Below are 24,538 nucleotides of genomic sequence, written 5' to 3'. Positions count from 1 at the left end.
ACCTGATTCGTTAATGTTATGAAACAATCACTTATCGATTTGCCTATCCTGCCATATGAAGTAATGCCTGATAATGTGTGCAGAAATGTGCTCCTTTTGAAAAGATAATGACTTTGTACTTGTGTGAGGCTTGTAATATCTGTATGTTCATGTAAATGTGTGTCTGTGTGTGTTTTTTCTGAGATTATTTATGTGTGTGCTTGAAAATAAAGAGAATGCTTTTAGGAGAGCCTTCCCTAATGTCTTGTACTGCCACAGCAGATAACAAAATAATACTTCAAAACATTCATGGATAGAACACACCATTAAGTATAATTACGTTATCAAAAATCATTAAAATATTATTTACTTCAATTCCAGGTTTGGTCCACTTGATTACAAAAAAAAGACAAAATATTTTGCTCCACGATTGTGTTTGATTTAGTGAAAGGAGGAATTTGTGTTTTGATGATATAAGTAGTAGAAAAGTAATGAAAATGATAAACCTCTGCAGCGTTAGTTCATTTGTCATACTTTGACAGAAGCGACTTTCATAGATCCATATATAGCATATACAGCATTGTCGCTCTCAGGGGCTTTAAGAAACATCACTTTGTCAAATATGTCATTCTCAATGTGCTGAATATGAATGTATTCAGGGTGATGCTGGTTGGCGTTGACTGTATGTCGTATCCTTCTTGGAGAGGATTTATTTAGCGTTGTGCCATCTCTCCTGAAGATAAAAACAGCAGAACAACCATTGAATAACGTTAAATTGGATTGAATATAAAAGCGACAAAACCCTTTCCATGATCAAAGGAAATCTGTTAAAAGTTTCCATTGTACGATTCTGGCTACCTGTACGACATGAGCATGTGGTTAGGAATCACTATCAATGGTCGCGGAAAGAAGAGCATATCCTGCCCAGATCATGTTAAAAGGGCCGGTTCGGAATGTACTGCAACAGCTTGCAACTTCTGTTAACAAATAATAATTGTTCTGTGATATAAAATGTCAAAACTAGATGTATCATATTTGCATTATAATGTTGAAAATCCAATATTGATGTAGTTTTGATTGATAGGAAATGTAAAAAAATCAATCATTTTGTTTTACGGTAGTCAATTTGGGAGTTGCTATCATATGTATAATTACATGTAATATAGCTTTTCCGTGAATAGCTTTGTTGTAGCTGTCATGGAGATGGGTTCAGGGTCATGCCCTATATGAGTGATGCTCCAGCAATATTGAATCAGGATATTTGTAGCCTCTGATATTAACTGAAGACTGGTAAGTGATAGGTCCATGCTTGGTGTCTATTTAGAGAATAACCTAGAACCTACAAACAATGAGGAGTTGTCCTTTGTCTGTCCTGAGAGAAATATTGCATAAGTACCTCTACAAGACTCAGGGCTTTTGATACTAGTTTGTATGTTGTTTCATGAATGCCCTACTTGGCAATGTTCCAGACATGTGACAGTGGCCTGACCAGACAATCCGGTGATTGATATTATGGGGAATGTCCCGTGCCATCAGGGTACGATGACACGCTAATCACCAAGCCACCGAGTCTGACCACACTATCCATTTTTAATCTGAAATCCCCACGTCTGTTTTTCATAACAATATTCCACAACTTCGAAATTGGCATTTGTATTCAGCCAAAAGGACCCTTAGCCTACCTTGCCCTTTTGGTAGATAGGAATGGTCAATGATTGAAGGGGGCACTGGTGACCCAGTCGTCTAAGGCGCCGCGATTCGCTGTGCAGAGTTGTGTCCCTTGGGCATGCCAGAAACCTATGATTGTGGGTTTGAATCCCGGTTGGCCCTGATTATGTTTCTAGGTTTGTCAGCACCATACCCATTCTCGTAGTTTTCACGGAAGGGGTAAACATCTGAGACCTGCATCACTTTGGGCTTTCCCCCCATGTTAAACTGACACGCCGACATACTGTTAAAAGTGGCGTTAAACCCAACTCACTCACTCACTGACCACCCTATCCATTTCTAACCTGAAATCCCCACATCTCTTAATTTTCATACCAATATTCCACAACTTTAAAATTGACATTTGTATTCAGCCAAAAGGCCCCTTAGTCTACCTTGCCCTTTACGTAGATAGGAATCGTCAATGTTGAAGCCTTTCTTCTTGTCCCCAACACTAACATAATAAAAGCACCGTAATAACAATCATTAATCTGTTTACTCCTGTGAAAATCGCAGAAAGCATTTGCAAATCCAGTAATCTAATACCTCCTGCCTTAGCTCTTCCACCACATACTTTATCTGTTAACAGCTGGTGTCTGTCTCAGTCCATTAGACAGCAGGTCAATTCTGACCAGATTGAAGATTTCTCAAGGGAATACAATATGGTTGTGATGCAAGCTCAGTGCCTCATACACTGGAGAGGCATGAGATTTGTTGGTTTATAGGTATATGACACTGCCGTGTGTCAAGCTCCGCAATAGGTGAGGAACTCTGGGATGTCTGCTGACCACACATTAAGGACCTGCTGACATTTTTATTACGAAACAAGATCCTTCTAGATGAGGACATTGTCTGTGAATTGCATTTGAGTATCTAGTGTCTCTGTTATTCATTCTGTATATTGATTTTCAAGCATTGAGGGTTTTGCTTTATAATGGCCCAGGTATAATCCAGAGACGGAGATTGGTCTATAGAATATGTGTTTTTATGAAATATTACCTATTTCCCCTCAGGAAAGGTCGAAATTGATTTTATTTTTTTAAACCCGCTGTTTAAACGTAACCATTCAGCATGGTAGAATATGCTGCAGATGGGTTGATTTAGCTTATTGACTATTTTTGAATCAAAGATGACAGAAGACAAATATGTGTAAATAAATGACAGTCAGCTTCAAACAAACAGACACTTGATACCTTTAGAGATTGTGAAACCGCCATATTTGACATATTCTGTTTATTGATTTGCCAGCATTGAAGATCTTTCTTGAAAATTACCATATGTATATTTCAGAGAAATTGATTTATTATTTACGTGCGTCTTTATACAACGAGGAAATTCTATGTTTTGAAGTAATATTGTTTCATTAAGACATTGTGTTGCAACAGATGTTGCAACTGACAAGTCAAAGACATGTTTTACCATCCAATTTGGTCCTAAGGATTGGATGGGTTTTTTAAGTCTGGGAAATTAACTTGTGAATGGTTTCACATGTCTGTGACACAATCTGTCACAAAATACCTGCGCTGGGGGCGGTTTCTTTTTCTGATAAAGAGTCGCTAGTGTATTTGCCTTTCCAAAGAAATTTCTGTTCTTTTGTGAAAAACACATTGTAATAGCTTTATTTTTCTCTACGGAGAAGTGGAACATTGTTTCCTTGAACTTTTAGCTATTTTCCCTCAGGAACAATGTAAATTTATTTCAATTTTGACCCCCCTGTTTATGCCTAGCTATTAAGCATGACGTTATAAGCAGGAGATTGTATAATTTATGGGGGTGACTATTGGTCTGGAAATCACTATTGCGATAACTATTGATATTGAAAGAAACTATTGCGATAACTATTGATATTGCAGCAACTATTGCGATAAATATCGATAGTTTTCAGTGTATCATTTTAGTTGGATTTTAGCGTTGAATTACACCTTGGAACTGAAGTTTTCTTTGAATGTGATAACCATAACAACAAATAAAAAGTAAAGTTTGAGATATGACTGATTTGTTTTTTCTTTAACCTAATAATTTAAGAAAAAGAAACTTCCACATTACCATGTGTAAATTACTATCACTCATAATCAAAAGAAAAACACATTTGAACAGCATTTGACTCAATAGCATGATATGGTAAATACAATCGAAACTATCGATATTCCTAACTGAAATCGATACTATTGATCGGAAACTGATTTAACAATTGATTTAGTGACTTTAAGTGCTCTCCAATAGCAATATATCGATATTTCGATTTATCGTGACACCCCTAATAATTTACTATAATAACTCTTTTACTCATTTTAATCCAAGACAACAGAAGACAAATCGAACATGACAAAAGGAATCAAACAAACAGTCACTTGATACCTTTAGAGATTGTGATAGCAATAATATTTAACTAGGTTTCACGTAGAAGGGGAAGTTTCGTTTCAGACATGTTGGCATCTAGTATCACTCTCCGGATTAGTTTCATGTCTTTGATACCTTCTCTCTGTGCAACTATCGTGCCTTCATTCTTGTTTTTTAATACTTTTCACATCATGATTGGAATCGGATGTAAATTGGCTCTTTCTTGCAAGTACGTTTTTGCTCAGTTTTCATTGATCCGTTGTCTTTTTGATGTCTTTGAATCCATTGTGGTTTTTTCCTTCTATTATTTGTTACCTTCTGGGAAGATGTCTTGGAGGAAGATGAATCTTGCGTTTAGTCTATGTCCATGTTGACAGAAGCCTCCAGTGTGGCCATGTAAGTAGGCTGCCATTTCTCTTCATCATGTCTGGCTGTGACAATTTTTCTGTTGAAATCTGTTTTTTCGTCTTTTTTTCTTAATTTTGGGATTAATGCCTGTACGTGCCTTTGAAATCATTGCGTCAAATGTCCTTTCTGCTAATGCTTTGTAAAGTACAGAATAATAGTCATCAAAGGAATCTGTGGGAGCTTCTTTGTAACAGGTCTGTGTTCAGTGTATGTGTTCAGTGTCCAGCTTTGCCTATATGTGTGTCTGTGTGTCTGTGTCGGAATCTGTGTGAACTGCTTTGTAACAGGTCTGTGTTCAGTGTCCAGCTTTGCCTATATGTTTGTCAGTGTGTCTGTGTCGGAATCTGTGTGAACTGCTTTGTAACAGGTCTGTGTTCAGTGTCCAGCTTTGCCTATATGTGTGTCTGTGTGTCAGTGTGTCTGTGTTGGAATCCGTGTGAACTGCTTTGTAACAGGTCTGTGTTCAGTGTCCAGCTTTGCCTATATGTGTGTCAGTGTCGGAATCTGTGTGAACTGCTTTGTAACAGGTCTGTGTTCAGTGTCCAGCTTTGCCTATATGTGTGTCAGTGTGTCTGTGTGTCAGTGTGTCTGTGTCTGAATCTGTGTGAACTGCTTTGTAACAGGTCTGTGTTCAGTGTCCAGCTTTGCCTATATGTGTGTCAGTGTCGGAATCTGTGTGAACTGCTTTGTAACAGGTCTGTGTTCAGTGTCCAGCTTTGCCTATATGTGTGTCAGTGTGTCTGTGTGTCAGTGTGTCTGTGTCTGAATCTGTGTGAACTGCTTTGTAACAGGTCTGTGTTCAGTGTCCAGCTTTGCCTATATGTGTGCCTGTGCGTCTGTGTCGGAATCTGTGTGAACTATATTGTAACAGGTCTGTGTTCAGTGTATGTGTTCAGTGTCCAGCTTTGCCTATATGTGTGTCTGTGTCCGTCTGTGTCCGAATCTGTGAGAACTGCTTTGTAACAGGTCTGTGTTCAGTGTATGTGTCTATATGTATGTCTGTGTCTTTGTCTGAGTCTATGTTGTGGCATGTCTGACCCTATTGTCTTAGGCTTTGCAGCTCGCTTGGCTGACAATGTCCTAGAAAACATTGTATGCTGTCCTGTAGATGGAATATTGCTGAGTGGCATTTTAACAAACACACATATAATTTGGTATTGCAAGAATGTTGTTGTTTGTTGTTTAATGCCGCACTCAACAATTTTCCAGCTATATGGCGGCGGTCTTTAAATAATCGAGTCTGGATCAGAAAATCCAGTGATTGATATGAGCATCGATCCACGCAAATGGGATACAATGACATGCATCAACCAAATCAGTAAGCCTGACCACCCGATCCCGATAGTCGCCTCTTGCGACAAGCATAGTTCCTCTTTACAGCAAGCATGGTTTGCTGAAGACCAGTCCTACCTTGGATCTTCACGGGTCTGCAAGAATTAATATCATGGTGGAATATAGAACGTCAATACCAGAGAATAACAAGTCTGGATTATCCAATGAAACATTCCATTAGGCATAAAAGGCAATATAGCAGTGATAATAATATGAAAAGATCACTGAAATCCTGTTAGGACACCAGGTATTCTCGTGTCCTGCCCTACCTGTAGAACTCACACAATGTGCATAAAAAAAGTAAGTGTTTGTTTTAGGTCTGGGACGGGTAACTCGGGTACCCGGGTCAGGTGGGTACTGAGTAGGACCCGCGTTCCCACAGGACTACCTGGACCCATGGTTAGTCACGTGATATATTGTCTAATGACTTAAATTATCTGGAACTCTATGGTTACACTACAAGTCATTAATGTTCACTTTTCTTTCTGACTATGCACCCATTCCTTCTGATTTTTCATATGGTTGAATAAAGATATAACTTAATTCAGCTTCAGTGTATGCATGACCAGATTGTTTGATACATGTATCTAAATATGTTTTGCCAGGGCTATGCTAAAAAAGTTCCCAATGGGACATGTTGAGATGTCTCCTGAGACCTACAGTGGGTACCCGGGTAGGGTCAGGTAATAGGGGGGTAGGTACCCGGGTAGTAAATTTGGACTCGTCCCAGCCCTAGTTTGTTTGTTATCAGGCACTGCACAGCAGAAACATGTTACTGTTTCTCAATACTCTCAGCACTGTCGCTGTGGTTGGCACGGAAGTTGACAATGTCATACCGTTCCTGGGGGCACGGGTGGCCCAGTCGTCTAAGGCGCAGAGTTGCAGAGTTGCGTCCCTTGGGCACGCCAGAAACCTATGATTGTGGGTTCGAAACCCGGTTCTCCCCGATTATGTTTCTAGGTTTGTCAGCACCATACCCGTGCTCGTGGATTTCACCGAAGTGGTAAACGTCTGAGACCTGCATCGCTTCGGGCTTTCCTCCCACATTAAGCTGACACGCCGCGATATATCTGGAATACTGTTAAAAGCGGTGTTAAACCCAGCTCACTCACTCACTCATTCCGTTCCTGCATTCTCAAGTAACATTGGACTTTTCCTTCGTACTGTAATCCAAATGGTACTATGTGAAATACTCACGATTAATATACTCCAATGCAATTCGCAGGAAATGTCAGCATACAGATGCAATAAGTATCATAGAAACCTTAATACTTGTGCCATCACCGGTTAAGAATAATATTGTTAGCCTTCCAAGTAGGTTTCATTTACAAATACAGCCTCAAGTGGCTAGCAGTTCACAGAAATAAGGTTTCATTTCTGTTCAGTACACAGCCATTGCTGATGTGGATGACAATTTTAATCTATTGGAGCTTACTGTCGCTGCTGGCAATATGACAGCATGACAATTCTACAGTGACTGTCACTTTGTCTTTTCGTAGTGAAGCTATGAATTCCATGTTGCTATGCCAGACTTAAAATCTGGGAGTATGGACAGTAAAATCTCCTACTTTGAAGCTAGATCACATGAAATGATGTTCCAAGATGGCTGATCTTTTGATTTTCCATTCAAAGTTACAGACAAATGTTTGATACAGGAAGATGCTGATCTTCATGTGTGTGTCCTCAGCCAGGTTTTCCTGAGATATATATGGAGATCTTGGTTCACGACATGGCGTTTGCTTTAAAGAATTACACAAACAGAGTTTTCCTGCATTGCAGAACAGATAGCATTATCTATGTCTCAAGCGTACTATCGATTTGGGCAATTCAAATAGTATTTTTCAGTTCTGTTTGTTAAATATACCGTATTTGACGTAATAAGCGCCCCACTCTAATAAACGCCCACGGCGATATTTGCTAATATATTGGCTTATGAACAATCCCAATTAGCGCCCCTTCCGATTGATTAATGTACACAAGACTTATTTATTCGTGTATAATACGCACTCGTTATATGCACACTTAATTATGGGCAATTAAATTCGGGAAAAATATATCTGTCGTACATAAACATTTCAGGCTGTCAGCATAAACCACGAAATTTATCTTTCAACTCAACTTTTTTTTACCAAAATAATATTCTAATTTTGAGAGCGCCCTGGGCGCTTATTACGTTGAATATGGTACTTGAATAATGATTTTGATCTGAACATGATGACTATTTCTGTAAAATATATTCCCTCTTTTTATGTAAACTCCTACATTTCATGAAATGGTATCTTTTTTGTTAATTTCAATACAAATTTTAAAATACAAACGAACTGATGTTACGATAATTCAAACTTGGGCCTATTTAAGAAAGTATTGCATTTGTTTCAAATTACTACAATCAAATTGTATTCTTTTAAAGTTTGAAATTAAACATGTTGCTTTGTTAGGTAAAAGTTTTTTAAATTTTGAGTTAAAGGGAAATCTGTGTTTCTAGCAGTTTACTGTTTTTAGTAAACTTACATTTCTGTATTTGTATGTTTGTATAATAAATGAATGAAACACTTTTTGGCATCAATACAAATTTAAATTCAAACATGCTTCTTAATTTCGGAACAAATGGAATACATTTTGTATTATTTTGCAGGGAAGGTATGGGAAATAGATTTTTTTTCTATTCAATAACAAAAATCGGTTGGAGGCTGTCGTTGTTTGTGTGTGTGTCTGTTTTCTCACCCTCGCTTTCCTTAGTAATGTCCTTGTGATGCATTCTTAATGTATTTGAATCAAACATTACGTAGGCTAGGGCTGTGGGCAGGCACGCTTTCGACACTGGGTATATTTAGCAGGGTCTTAGTCAAGCCAAGGGACCAGCCTCGGGGGCAATCCTTGTACTCTTTTGCGCCAAATTTCATCCCCTCTGCTTCAAAAAAATGTTGAACATTTTTCCTTGCCTTCTGTTTGCTAACAGGCTTTGTTGAGTCATTAAGTCGGTGAAGAAGATATGAGATGACATCATTTTACCTTGTGTACAAATTCTTGCAATTTCGTCTCTTTCGTTTTCATATTTCTAAGGCAATATTTTTGCACCTGAAAAGAATTGTTTTGTTTGTCATAAAAAAAATAATATATCTGTTGATATGTAGTAATGGATTGCTAACATATCGTATGACACTTCATTACTCCATATAATATATCCTGACATCCTACGCTCTTTTATGCTCTATGAAATCTAATATCTAATGATGCTCTTTGCACTTTAACTCGTCTTATAGGCAATGTGGTAGCCTAGTGGTTAAAGAGTGTGCTTGTCACTCACTCACTCACTTGCTGTATATTCCCAAAACCACACCGTTTTACCACCATCACACCCTATAACACCCTTTTACCATCATCACACCCTATAACACCCTTTTATGACATTACACCCTATAATATCCTTCTTGCATCCCCAACCAACACTTCTTCCCAGTTTGACACATCCGTCTCCATGGCCCCCCACAGACCATCACACACAGTGCAAGAGAGCTATAAAAAATACACTTCCAAGATCTCACCAGTGAATTATGCACATTCAGCAATTTTCATTTTGATGTCAGGTTTTTTTTCAATGATCTGTGAAAGTTTAATGTTGGACAGTCATAGTGTGCTAATAAATCTTAAGTGATGAAGTTCAAAACATCACTTGTAGTATCCATTCAAATGCAGCTCTCCTAATACTTCATGCCAATGTCATAATTTAGAAATAACCTCAAATTTAATCAAGAAACCAATATTTCAATAAATTCATCATGGCATAAAATTTCAAACAAAAAAGTTTCCTATTTCACGAAGTTATATCGTATTACTTCAAAAAGCCATTTCATGTGAATAATATATAGACGCCATGTTGAGAAATGGCCAGCAATTAAGCATTTAAAAAAATCAACATGTCTTTTGTCGTAATTCTCAAAGGTGTGATTATCATACATCAGAAAAAGCCAGAATTTGTTCAAATTAAAAAGGATGTGGTATCAATATCTGAATCTGAAGACTGCATATGAAAGCCCTGGTCCCTGTCAGTACATCTAGCGGGACGATGTGGATTGACATTCGACCGCTTCTGTCTCTCATGACAACACCAGTAAGTGATCAGTTGTGAAGTCATCTAAACAGTGAGCTGTTTTACAAGGTAGTATTTTCACTATACGATTGCCTCGTTGTGTCTCGCGCAGTGTTTGTTTTAGATGAGCTGTTTTCTCCAAGGAGCAATCATGAGGCAAGGTCGTTTGGAGTGTCAAATTATCCCTATTGATTCATTGACAAAGTCTCAGCTTCTGATGAGGATATGGAATAAATACACAGGACCCATTCAATGTGCTTGCTCCGATTCCAAATCTGAATATGGAACTTTCACAGCTGTCTTTCTCAGTGTGTCTGTGTCTTGTAATGCGTGATTGCCTGTGTCTGTTTCTGAATGTCTGATTGCCTGTCTGTGTGTCTGTGTCTCTGAATGTCTGATTGCCTGTCTGTGTCTCTGAATGTCTGATTGCCTGTCTGTGTCTCTGAATGTCTGATTGCCTGTCTGTGTCTCTGAATGTCTGATTGCCTGTCTGTGTGTCTGTGAGTCTGATTGCTTGTGTGTGTATCTCTGAGAGTCTGATTGCCTATGTGTGTGTGTGTGTGTGTGTGTGTGTGTGTGTCTGTGTGTGTGTGTGTGTGTGTCTGTCTGTGTCTCCGAATGTCTGATTGCCTGTCTGTGTCTCTGAATGTCTGTGTCTCTGTGAGTCTGATTGCTTGTGTGTGTATCTCTGAGAGTCTTATTGCCTGTCTGTGTGTCTGTGTCTCTGAATGTCTGAGTGCCTGTCTGTGTGTCTGTGTCTCTGAATGTCTGATTGCCTGTCTGTGTCTCTGAATGTCTGATTGCCTGTCTGTGTCTCTGAATGTCTGATTGCCTGTCTGTGTCTCTGTGAGTCTGATTGCTTGTGTGTGTATCTCTGAGAGTCTGATTGCCTCTGTGTGTGTGTGTGTGTGTGTGTCTGTGTCTCCGAATGTCTCTGAATGTCTGATTGCCTGTCTGTGTCTCTGTGAGTCTGATTGCTTGTGTGTGTATCTCTGAGAGTCTTATTGCCTGTCTGTGTGTCTGTGTCTCTGAATGTCTGATTACCTGTCTGTGTCTCTGAATGTTTGATTGCCTGTCTGTGTTTCTGAATGTCTGATTGCCAGTCTGTGTGTCTGTGTCTCTGAATGTCTGATTACCTGTCTGTGTCTCTGAATGTTTGATTGCCTGTCTGTGTTTCTGAATGTCTGATTGCCTGTCTGTGTCTCTGTGAGTCTGATTGCTTGTGTGTGTATCTCTGAGAGTCTTATTGCCTGTCTGTGTGTCTGTGTCTCTGAATGTCTGATTACCTGTCTGTGTCTCTGAATGTCTGATTGCCTGTCTGTGTCTCTGTGAGTCTGATTGCTTGTGTGTCTCTGAGAGTCTGATTGCCTGTGTGTGTGTGTGTGTGTGTGTGTGTGTGTCTGTGTCGCCGAATGTCTCCGAATGTCTGATTGCCTGTCTGTGTGTCTGTGTCTCTGAATGTCTGATTACCTGTCTGTGTCTCTGAATGTCTGATTACCTGTCTGTGTCTCTGAATGTCTGATTGCCTGTCTGTGTCTCTGAATGTCTGATTGCCTGTCTGTGTCTCTGAATGTCTGATTGCCTGTCTGTGTCTCTGTGAGTCTGATTGCTTGTGTGTGTATCTCTGAGAGTCTTATTGCCTGTCTGTGTGTCTGTGTCTCTGAATGTCTGATTGCCTGTCTGTGTCTCTGAATGTTTGATTACCTGTCTGTGTCTCTGTGAGTCTGATTGCTTGTGTGTGTATCTCTGAGAGTCTTATTGCCTCTGTGTGTGTGTGTGTGTGTGTGTGTGTGTGTGTGTGTGTGTGTGTGTGTGTGTGTGTGTGTGTCTCTCTCTGAATGTCTAATTGCCAATCTGTGTCTCTGAATGTCTGATTGCCTGTCTGTGTCTCTGTGAGTCTGATTACCTGTCTGTGTCTCTGAATGTCTGATTGCCTGTCTGTGTCTCTGAATGTCTGATTGCCTGTCTGTGTCTCTGAATGTCTGATTGCCTGTCTGTGTCTCTGTGAGTCTGATTGCTTGTGTGTGTATCTCTGAGAGTCCTATTGCCTCGGTGTGTGTGTGTGTGTGTGTGTGTGTGTGTGTGTGTGTGTGTGTGTGTGTCTCTGAATGTCTAATTGCCAATCTGTGTCTCTAAATGTCTGATTGCCTGTGTGTCTATGTCTATGAATGTCTGATTGCCTGTGTGTCTCTGAGAGTCTGATGGCCTATGTATGTGTCTCTGAGAGTCTGATGGCCTATGTATGTGTCTCTGAGAGTCTGATTTCCTGTGTGTATGTCTCTGAATGTCAGATTACTTCTGTGTCTTTGAGAGTGTTAGTAAGCTGCCTGCGAATGTCTGCTTACCTGTGTCTCTGTAGCCTATTTCTGATCCTATGACAAGCATGCAGTTCCTTGTTTGAGTTGCATCACATATATGCATAATATGTAAATCTGTCAACTATGGACTTGACAAAATTCATAAAATAAACACGGCATTAATGATGTACTGTCAGGGGACAACGACCAGAAGTTCAAGTCAACACTCTGTATTTTCTATTTGCTGTTTATCCTCCAAGTTACTTCAAATACGGTTCAGTGCAGTGTCAGTCGAAAATATATATTTGTACAAAAAAAAGAATTATTTGACTAGTTTTTTTCACCGGAACACTATAACCTTTTAAGGTCCTGCACTTCAACTATTTCATAAGAACCTCCCTCCTCAGCAAACAAGGGGGTATTTTGCCTGACACTGAGCTGTGAAAATAGAGATGAAATTATTGACGATGTTAGGTATTGGTATTTACCTGTCATGTTGATGGCAGGGTGTATTTTAATCCTACAAGTATACATGGAACTCTGTGGACGCTATCACGGCTATGTGAAACAAAACGCTTTGTCAATAACCGTCTCGAGTATTTACACCGATGGGACTAAAATATGGAGAGAAGGAGCTGAAATAGAGGGAAATATTGACGGAAATAGTCCGAGGGAGCGTAATGTCCGTTTGGCAAACGAAGCTTGTGATAGAGAAGGAGCACTTATATAGAGAGTAACCACTAGCCCCGGCCAATAGCAATTGTTTGACTGTGGTATACATCCATCCACGTGTTGTTTGAATCTTCGTGGTTTGAAAACAGATTCAATGATTTTCTCTTCCCTTGGAGTCGCTGGTTATGGTGTGTGTATAGTGGCCTAGGAAGGGTCCTCGAGGCATGAGAACACGGGCACACATCATTCGGGAGTCGTTTACATCTCGTCAATTTCTGGTGGTGACACTCGTCAGTTGGTGAAGCAGACATGGATCGCTATAGCGTGGAGTGACGAGGAGGGCGAGCACATGGATTTACACGTACCTGTGTTAATATGCATTGCTTGTCGTGATGGTGAACGTGTTGGAGGAAATAGGTAGTCTATTTCAGGTTAGTTTTAGCCGTCTCCAAGGTTGGTTTAGATTGGGAGATCGCCTAGTGGAAGAGATTGCATGTTGATTTCATCAGATTTCAAAATTGATTTCAATGTTAAAGTCGATGTTGATTTCAGTGTTAATTTCAGTACTGATCTGATGTGTTTTTTAAATAGGTTACCATGGAGATTTGTGTTTGTGGGTGTAATTATTGTTATTAGAAGTTGATTTATAACTGTCAAGGGATTCTTTGCAAATGGCCCATGCTTGAAAATGTTGATGCTTGTGAAAAGATATTAATGATATTTATAGTGTTGTGTGATATTTTATAAACCATGGGAATTTTTAGGTTTGGAATTTCAGAACCGAATTGTATCATCTGTTTTAATGAATTGTGAAGTGAAGAATTTTTAACAGATAGCTAGGAATAGCAGCACATTAATTTTACACGCATGTAATTAGAATTATTGAAAAGTTATTGTAAAAAAGAATTTTAATGACCTATTGTACAGGTATTACTGAGAGAGATACTCATATTACTGTAATTATACAGGGATGCAAAGAAACATATTAATAACACATGAATTATTTGCATTGATGGTGAAAATATTAAAAGATTGCCATTACTGTAATTGCAATTTATGAGAAAACCAAAGATATTTAAGTGACGAAAATACCACAGTTACATTGCCAATGAGCCTTTGTTGTCTGTGCTTTCAAATATTTGGCATTATCTAAATGTCTGATTAAAATTTCATGTACCATAATAAATGTAGTAAATGACGTACCAGACATTCTCATATAAACACCATTACTAAAACATGAATATTCTTTTTTCAATAAATGTTAGAATACTAATCAACAGAAACATACTTTAGGCTAATTATTTCATATCATGACAAACTAAGATTGATATTTAATATTTGATCGGTATTGAAGTGAATTAGTGAAAAGTAAACCCAATGGCGTTGAAGATATTGGTGAATGTGGTTAAAGCGACGGTTACTTATAAATTCCAGCTGTTTTCAAGCAGTTCTGCACCTTTAAAGATTTCTCTCTGACACTGAACGAGCCAACATTCGGTTAATGTCTTTTTACACACAAAATAACAGCCTGATCTTCGATTTCTGCGACTTGGGATTTTCCAACTTGTCGATACAACCACTCATGACTCAACTATTGGTTTAGATAAGTCAAAATGTGAGAGAATAAAGCCCACAAATTTACGTTATATTCCCAAATGTGGAGACTCTTCAATTTAGATAAATAATCTTTTTCTCGCCCGAGTGTCCTTGGGTTCTCAGCAGGCCAAAGTTGATGTTGATCGAAACAAAACTTTCTTCCTAAGGGTAGAAATGAAATTAATCTAAATTGATGGAAAGTATTTCCAAAGTTATGAATATAAAAAACATTTATCTGACTCTTTGGTGGTGATTTCCCCGGCGTTCAACTGCCTGCCATTTTGTTTCAAAGTAGACAAGAAATGTACGGATAACAATCTGTCCTTGTTTGTTGTCGCCAAGTGGATGCCCATGTGTTGTTACCTCTGTTAACAACTTTGGTCAACAACATGCCATTTACATAAGTTTGTTTGTTTCGTTGTTCGTCCCTCTTATGATATTTCCAAGTTTACCACAACAGCAAAATGTGATGCTGAAACATGGTCTGTCCCCCGGGCCTGGAGAGAAGAAATTAAAACCGTATTCGACATAATAAGCGCCCTGGGCGCTCTCAAAATTAGAAATAGGGGGCTCTTATAAGAATATTATTTTGGTGGAAAAAAAACAGTTGAAAGATCGTAAATTTCGTGGTTTATGCTGACAGCCTGAAATGTTTATATACCACAGATATATTTTTCAAGAATTTTATTTCCCATTATTAAGGATGCATATAACACCTGTATTATACACAAATAAATGTCTTGTGAACAAAGATCAATCAGAAAGGGTGCTAATTGGGATTGTTCACTAGCCAGTATTTTAGCAAATTTTGCCGTGGGGGCTTATTAGAGCGGGGCGCTTATTACGTTGAATACGGTATTATGAATCCAACTCAAGTGCAAAATGTCTAGATTGTCTCAAGTCTGCTGAAATACAGCACCATTAGGATTATATTTATTAACTACCTAGATACGGTAGGTATATATTTTGAAGAGATGACTTTATTTCTTGGACTAAATGTCAATCTAACCGAAATGTTGGGCACTTATTGACAGGTGCTTTGAAAATGACCAATTTCTGAAACGAAGCTGTTTCATTTTTGAGCTTTTGAGCATTTTTGTCATTGCTAATTTAGTTTACTTAAAAACAAGGATGTTTGGGGAAAATGAAACAGCCATTATTGATTTTACAGTGCCACAACTGTCTGAGTATTAGTTGTTGTTTTTTGTTTCTTTAAAAATGTGTCTTGTATTGCCTGAAGAAATTCCCTGCGTAATTTGTTTTACATTTGTCTCAAAACGTGCTAACTTCATGAGATTTTTATTAGTGGTGTCATTAAGTTAAGTTTCCAATAGTATGTTTGAAGCCCATTTCTGGGGTCCCCTGCTGTGATATTGCTGGAATATTGCTAAAAGCAGCATAAAAGTATTTCGTATTTCTCGCAGATGAAATTCGAAGTGTTTGCACTGTACACAATGGCCCCTATTCAGAGGTATGAACTTTGTGGACAGTTCTCAGGATAACGGAGATCACGCCTGTGTACAGCCTCCGCATCCTTCACCAAATGAAGCAGAGTTCACATCTTTTCTTATTGCAGAGTATCAGTTACTCTGTGTTAGGTAAATTGCTGAGTTGCTGAATTTGAATATAAAAATTTGTGTAAGAAAATTTGTTTTCAAAAGCATTCGAACAGTAGATAACATTTTTAAACAAAATTATTTTTTGTATGAAAGTGTAAATTATCTTGATGTAAAATTCTATGATGCTTTCTTATCAACTCATTTGAAAAAACAAATGGACAAGTGACCATGTTTGTTTTGGGTATTTTAATTAAATGGGACTATGTTTCTTTTTGGTATGTTAATTCCTGTTTTTTAATTAGAGGCAATTACTTTCTTGTTTTTAGACCATTCTGCCCTAAATAATAAGGTAAAAAAGAACGTGTTCAATTAAAAGTATCTTTTCATCTGCCTTTTCTTTTTCGTTTTGTACAAACTTTATACAAAGGGAAAATTAATGTCAATGATCCCATACAATATATATTTTTTATTTTCTATAATGGTGTGGACAATTCGTAACACAAGAAAATAAGTTTGTCTGGCCTTAAAAAAGATAACAGAATAATATACTGTCTTCCTGCTGAATGCTAATTTAAGTGCTGCGGTGCTATGCCCAAGGTGTTTTAATGGACAGGCTTTTGAGGTGTTTTCATGTTAATAGAATGTAACGGGGCCACAGTAGAGATGACGAAGCGATTGTAATGTAGTCAGTTTGTATGTTTGTGTTGCCTCACAGTGAAATTGATGTGCGGAAGTATTGTTTTCATGACACAGACCACGTTTATTTATGGCCTGGAGAACTGGAGGTGTTTAGCAGAGCTGCAAATTACTGTCAAGGAGAGAAAGGCATGTCAGCTTAACATCATGGATAGGTCATGATATATTGAATGTCTTTTGGGGGTTGTTATATCAAATTTGATCATTTACAGGAGATGCAGTGAGACTTGAGCATGTTTATATCTGTTTGAAATTATTTTGAAATGATTGTTCATGCTGCTGTTGTTTAACAGTGTTGCTATGGATGATGATGATGATGATGATGATGATGAGAGGATGATGATGATGATGATGATGATGATGAGAGGATGATAATGATGTTGATGATAATGATGTTGATGATGATGATGATGATTATGATAATTATAACCATTGATGATTATGGAAACAACACTGGTGGTATGATATCTTTTTTTAAATAGGTTTCAAAATGATGCAGGTTTTCTTAAAGTGATACATTCTTTACATACTGAGTTCTGAGTCAGTCTCTCTGTTCAAACTCAATGTTCTGTCAGAACCACAACTGCATCCTGCATTGTCCGAATCCTGTCAAACAACAAACATTAGATTCCTTCACGAAGCACTCACACATGCATGATATTCATAAGGAAGCAAGATTATTTGCAAACGTTGCCAATTTTGACCAATATATGCCTTTAAGATAACAACTTCCATTAATGATATCTGATGAATGCAATCCCGTGCTTAAGCAGCTATATTATTTGAGAGTGATGCCTTTATAATAGCAGTCCTTATAAAGAGAATCGGGGAAATGGGCTCTCCTTGCATGACACACAATTTCAGCCATGTCTGTGCCATGTCTAACATATCTCTGAGTAACTGTTTGTGTGCTTGGAGACAGTGGGGCTTTAAGGAGGAGTGTTGCAAGATCACTGTTCCTGATAATAGGCAAATGTCGGTGCTGGAAGAGAAATCTGATTAAGGTTTATGCTGATACCCTACTGCTGGGATATAAAAGTCATTTTTCTCTTGTGTTTATCATTGACAACTGGCAGTAGCTGTAATTCAGACCTGGTGTTTGAAGTATTGTTAGGTTTTATTTCTTGTCAAAACTGGCTCCTGGGTTTGTGAAAAGATCAACAGTATCTTAATTTGTTTATTTTTCTGACCATGTGAGGAATACACCCATTTCATTTCCTTTATCAACTGATAATGGGAATGTTTTTGTAGCACCATGGAAAAAAATGTTTTCTTTCTCTGGAGAACTAACATGATTTGGGCTTAATGTAAATGTTTAGAGTAATTTTGTGATTCATATTTTTTATGTCACTGTGTTGATATTGCATGGAATTACTGAGAGAGAGAGAGAGAGAGAGAGAGAGAGAGAGAGAGAGAGAGAGAGAGAGAGAGAGAGAGAGAAACCCAAAAAAAGCAACCAGAGTGAGAACAGACAAAACAGAAAGAGAGAACAAATAGAGAGAGAGAAAGAGAAAGACAGAAAAACACACAGAGAGAAAACAGAGAGTTAGAGAACAGAGAGAGAGAGGGAGAGAAAAATCAACCATAGAGAGAGAAAAAAACAGATAGAGAAAACAGAGAGAGAGAGGGAATATGCACATCACCATTTTAGTGCCATAATCTTGAACGAGATGTTAAATCAGTGTCACCTCACCTCACAACACAACATCTTCACCAATCCTATTATTCAGACTGATATTGCTGTGGCTGGCTGTAGCACTATTATAGGATCATCAGGTCCTGAGTCTCACATGAAGGCTTAGTATACAGGTGATGGTACTGTGCTGAGATCACTATGGATGTCTTAACCATCTGTTTTATTATCACAGTCGTTGATGGGGAGAAATGCTGCAGTGCTAGTTGTGATGACATGACATGTCGATCTCTTGTGAAATACTGATGGACTCCTTTGAATATTACATTCATAGCTGAAACATTCGTAAAAAATTATTCACAGAGTTAATTATTTTTCTCATAAACGTTGTTATATGTGAATGATGTTGATATACGAAATTGTATCTCAATTTTGTCGTTTCTATTCCAGGTTTGCTTTTCCCAGACTGCTGAGCTAGCGAAAGGTTTCACAAAGAATTAAATCAACGAGAAGTACTCAGAATTCCATACTATACAGAATCTGTTGAAATCCCAGAAGAATCTGTGACAGTGTCAAAAAACATACAAATTGAAAATGGCCAGTTTTCTACGACGTCGACGCGGGTTGTTGATTAAGGCCATGTTGATGGTGCCAGTGTTGTGGTTGTTGTCGGTGATGTTGTACAGTGGCCCAGGCAGGTGGGCGTCCGTGGACAGTGAGGATAAAGTACCCAGGGATAGAAGAGATGGATCGGAGGACAAACCATTGCATCCGCCGCCAGATTTTCATCAAAATGAAGTTGAAAAAGATCATATAGAAGTCGAACGATTAGGTCATGATAGGAAAATTCATGAAAGTGATAGGGATTCACTGAAATTTCATGGACACAATGAAGACCCTAAACCCAAGCCTCCAGCGGAAGGTGGTGTTGTTCATATGGTTCAAAGAAAAGTTACACCACATCCATTTAACCCCAGTGATCCTGGTAAGTCTATTTTTACTTCATTGTTTAGTCAGTTCTTTATATCTGCATGGCCATGGAATGCAAGGGTAGAAAAGATAGGTGCACATTACTCCATGATGTCTCCCAATGGGAATTTGGGGCAGGGTAGGAACACAGTATCTCGTGCTTGTCTCCCGATGGGAATTTGGGGCAGGGTAGGAACACAGTATCTCGTGCTTGTCTCCCGATGGGAATTTGGGGCAGGGTAGGAACACAGTACCTCGTGCTTGTCTCCCGATGGGAATTTGGGGCAGGGTAGGAACACAGTATCTCGTGCTTGTCTCCCGATGGGAATTTGGGGCAGGGTAGGAACACAGTACCTCGTGCTTGTCTCCTGATGGGAATTTGGGGCAGGGTAGGAACACAGTATCTCGTGCTTGTCTCCCGATGGGAATTTGGGGCAGCGTAGGAACACAGTATCTCGTGCTTGTCTCCCGATGGGAATTTGGGGCAGCGTAGGAAAACAGTACCTCGTGCTTGTCTCTCAATGGAAATTTGGGGCAGCGTAGGAACACAGTACCTCGTGCTTGTCTCCCGATGGGAATTTAGGGCAGCATAGGAACACAGTATCTCGTGCTTGTCTCCCGATGGGAATTTGGGGCAGGGTAGGAACACAGTACCTCATGCTTGTCTCTCAATGGGAATTTGGGGCAGCATAGGAACACAGTACCTCGTGCTTGTCTCTCAATGGGAATTTGGGGCAGCGTAGGAACACAGTACCTCGTGCTTGTCTCCCGATGGGAATTTGGGGCAGCGTAGGAACACAGTACCTCGTGCTTGTCTCTCAATGGGAATTTGGGGCAGCGTAGGAACACAGTACCTCGTGCTTGTCTCCCGATGGGAATTTGGGGCAGGGTAGGAACACAGTACCTCGTGCTTGTCTCCCAATGGGAATTTGGGGCAGCATAGGAACACAGTATCTCGTGCTTGTCTCCCATGATGACAATTTGCTACAGAAAATCAGAAAAATATATCTATATTCGTTAAACAATTGAAATTAGAATAACAGGCTTATTAATACTTCATTACCTATACTTCTTGAGGATGTCCTTGACCTTTCAGTAATATTCAGTTCTAGAAAGTATATGTCTTGATGTAATGATGGTAATGGAGACTTTTAGAGAGACACTAACATGTTTTTTTCTGAGTGTCTGGTTTGACTCAAGAGGCAGTGAAAAATGTAATTACCTTCCTGGTGTCTGAGAGTTCTCAGAGAATTGAAGGTGATGCTGTCATCAATCAGGACAGCTGAGAGTCCAAGGAGCTCTACAGGGTCATTAAAACACTTCCAGTTCATTACGGTCACTTCATCAAGTCACCTGCAATGTGATAACAATAGGTATTACCCGCCAGACTATCAACAACTGTTAGTGGCTTAGACAAGCTTGTTTGTTCTTGGTGATGAACTGGTGAGGTGAGTTGAAATTGGGTTTAACATCGCGTCAAGGATTATTGCACTTATATAGCGATGTGCATGCAATTGACTATGTGTGTGTGTGGCTGCTTGTACTAGTCTGGACTAATGCCGATTTTATAGCAATACCCCACTGAGATACAATGTCACAGTTTAACATGACTACCCCACTCAAACACAGTATATACTGTCTCCGAGCCAACTGGTCCTAGTTTTAGCCCCTTAATGCCAAGCACCAGGCAGGGTAACAACAAGTACCATCTTTAAATGTCTTCTTGTATGACGCGACCGGAGATTGAATCCTGGACCTTCCGCGCTCCGGGCTGACGCTCTACCCCTAGGTTACGGAGGCGGTAGGTGATGAACTAGAGGTAGAATTGATATGAGGTCTCACTGCAGTCTGCATAGCCTTACTCCAAGGCTGTACTGAAAGATAAGTCCATGGATGTGTAGTAATTCTATCCTCCAAATAGGCAATTCTAAATACCATATTTTCTTGAGTATAGTGCACACTTTTTTTTAAAAAAAAACAGCTGGGTAGAAGGGTATATGCATTATACACGCCATAAGTAGTTTTGATGTTTTTTTCCCCCAAGGCAAATTACCGTGAGCACGTAACACCGGAAATACCATGTCAACAAATCCATACTGAAGTACGCAAATTAATCATGTAATTACACTGTCTGGTTATAAAAAGTGTTCATTGTATATCTGGACTCATGTTTCATTATTTTTTTTCAAAATTCCTTTTTATGTTGTTTTAATTAATTCCGGTGAAATTGTGTGTGAAACGATCGGAAGATCGCACAACTCACCGTTATTAACAGCAACCACAGTCAGATTACCACTATTGACGCCTTGAAATGAACTTTAGTTGACAGAGAATGGATAAATAAATTATAAATGCCATACTTTGACTCGTTAAAAGTCATATTTGTTGAAGTTTGACAGTTCTGTTTCAAAATGTAGTTCTCGCGATCATGTGTGCAGGGAGCCTCGACGGTGACTGGTCAAATTGTTCCACATTTAAACAAATCAATAATATGACTTTTAAGATCCTAGAGCGTGCAAAGATTCTGATTTTCAAGTTAGACAATATACATCATGTTTGACTGTTTAGAGTTTGAATTAATAATTACTGCATCGATGGCAAATTGAGGTTTGCTAGTGTTTACTAGTGTTTACCAGTGTTTACTAGTGTTTACTCATGTTTACTAGTGTTTACTAGTGTTTAAAAACATTTGTGCTCAAAAACTTGGTCCCTGCATATTCCTTCTTTTGTCATCAATTTTGGTTGTGTCAAACCTTGGATAAAACGAAGTATTTACGTGGGTCTCCTCAACTTTGACGGTGTTTGACTGTATAAAGATAAAAACAGGGAATGGTTCTTGGCTTCCTGCATGGCAGTCATTTTGATTGCCAATAAGAAGAGAAACATTTCCATATCATATGAAGACTGTGCTCCATGCTTGACAGATGACATTTTATAAGGAGCTGTTCATAGTGTCACCAGGGGGCGTCTAAGGCGCCGCGATTCGCTGTGCAGAGTTGCGTCCCTTGGGCACGCCAGAAACCTATGATTGTGGGATCGAATCCCGGTTCGCCCCGATTATGTTTCAAGGTTTGTCAGCACCATACCCGTGCTCGTGGGTTTCACCGAAGTGGTAAACGTCGGAGACCTGCATCACTTCAGGCTTTCCTCCCACATTAAGCTGACACGCCGTGATATAGCTGGAATACTGTTAAAAGTGGCGTTAAACCCAACTCACTCACTCACTCATAGTGTAACTAGTAGTCTCCAAACCCTAGGGACCGCCTCCGTGGTCTAGTGGTAGAGCGTCCGCCTGGAGAGGGGAAGGTCCGGCGCTCGGCATTAAGGGGCTAAAACAAGGACTGGTCAGCTTGGAGTCAGTATACTGTGTCTGAGTGGGGTATTCACGTTAAACTGTGGCATGGTATCTCAGTGGGCTAGCACTATAAATCGGCATCGGTCCGGACTAGTACAAGCAGCCACACACACAAACACGTACATGCACGTCGCTATATAAGTGCAATAATCTTGGACGCAACGTTAAACCCCATTTCACCTCACCTCCAAACCCTAGGAAATAAATAAAACAGTGAATCTTACTCAAGTCTGGAATGATTTGGCAAGTCTAGATTGCCTCAGTTCTCAGCACTGTTCTGACCTCCTTTTGGATTTTGCTTGTGACAGTCAAACACTGTTGTGTCGAGGTTGACGTGACCTTCGTAAATTCGTCCAACCTAGCTCCTCACTTTTAGACAAATTTGCCTGAGAAACCTTTTTTATGCAGGCTAACTGAATACTATTCAAAGAGGAGGTAATCTCTCTCACTCACTCACTCACTCACTCACTCACTCACTCACTCACTCACTCACTCACTCACTCACTCACTGGGGCGTAGGGAGCCTAGTGGTTAAAGCATTCACTCGTCACGCTGAAGACCCGGGTTCGATTCCCGACATGGGTACAATGTGTGAAGCCCATTTCTGGGGTCGTGATATTGCTGGAATATTGCTAAAAGCGGCGTAAAACCATACTCACTCACTCACTCACTCCATGAATATGTACAGCCTCAGAAAATATTAATTGTTTGAAGTAAAACTTCCACAGCAATATTCATAAAAATTAAAAATGTTTCCGTGACAACAAGGCCTGGTGTTTTCCATCATCATCAGTTTTTGGGTTGGTTTGTTGCCACATACCAGTGTGAAATATGCCCCTAATGCTGTAATATTTGTCAAATATTTGACGTGATCACTTTCAGAGCCTCTCAGGGGTTAATACACCTGCCTTGGTGTGTGGCTGTGTATTATTGATTCTGTAGCTGCTGAGTAAATATGAGATTCTTGTCACAAGATGGACGCTTGGCACAAAGGCCATGCTTACAACAGTCTCACATAAATCATAGGCTGATTCAGAATGTTTTGGCTCATGGCAAACGTATCTGTAGTCCTACGCCATGACTGTCGACAATATATATATAAAAGCCTAGCCAAGCCAGGTGGTGGGGTAGCCTAATGGTTAAAGTGTTCACTCGTCACGCCGAAGACCCGGGTTCAATTCCCGACATGGGTAAAATATGTGAAGCCCATGTCTGGTGTCCCCTGCCATGATATTGCTGGAATATTGCTAAAAGCTGCGTAAAACCACTATATAACTCACTCACATTCACTAAAAGCCTAGGCAAGTCTAGATGAAACTAAATCAAGTCTAGTTTCCTTTTGAAAACAGCAGAAGAGGAAAGGTTCTTGTGAAAAAAAGCAACAATTATTTTAAAGAAATGTTTTCATATACCAAGTGTTAGGCTAACCTTTCTGTTCTACTAATGAGAACATTTTTCATGATGAAATCTTTGGGTAGATATTTACAGTGCTTAGTAAAGATATGCAAAACTTTTGAACCAATTCAGAATTTTATTCTTCTGTATTGTCATTTTAGATGAATGTTTTGTATTAATTGTTTTTGTCATAAATCAATTTTTTTTACAACATAAGTAGAAATTGTTGGTCATAAGATTAAAATTATTTGTACCAAAATAACAAAGTTATTTCTTTTTAAATTATATATTTTCTATTAAATGAATGATTATGTCCATGAAACTTTTATAAGTTATAAATATTTCTTTACATTTCATGTCCATAAAAAATAATCTGATCCACAAAAAATGCAGTGGTTGATATCAAGGCATCTGTTTTTTTCAGATCAGCATTCATGTTTCATTATCAATAAGCAGACCACACAGTATTGTCACACACGTATTGTAGGATCTGTTTTCTTTATCGTGACA

The 24,538-nt window shown here is 39.1% G+C and overlaps 1 protein-coding gene across 10 annotated transcripts in view; it reads left to right on the top strand.

Annotated features, from left to right (window-relative positions):
* The window catches only part of LOC124130846 (polypeptide N-acetylgalactosaminyltransferase 5-like), a 390,720-nt gene that overhangs the window by 310,943 nt on the left and 55,239 nt on the right, over nucleotides 1-24,538 (top strand). For all 10 annotated transcript variants that reach the window (XM_046493865.2, XM_046493869.2, XM_046493866.2 and 7 more), the window contains one exon: nucleotides 18,760-19,294. In XM_046493865.2, coding sequence (XP_046349821.1) covers nucleotides 18,904-19,294 — 391 coding nt within the window. In that variant the 5' untranslated portion in view covers nucleotides 18,760-18,903. The remainder of the gene's footprint in view (nucleotides 1-18,759; nucleotides 19,295-24,538) is intronic.

Source organism: Haliotis rufescens, unplaced genomic scaffold (genome assembly GCF_023055435.1).
Source record: "Haliotis rufescens isolate VD_foot unplaced genomic scaffold, xgHalRufe1.0.p SCAF_10, whole genome shotgun sequence".
NCBI classification, from domain to species: Eukaryota; Metazoa; Mollusca; class Gastropoda; order Lepetellida; family Haliotidae; genus Haliotis; species Haliotis rufescens.
This window is presented reverse-complemented; position numbering and strand designations above follow the sequence as displayed.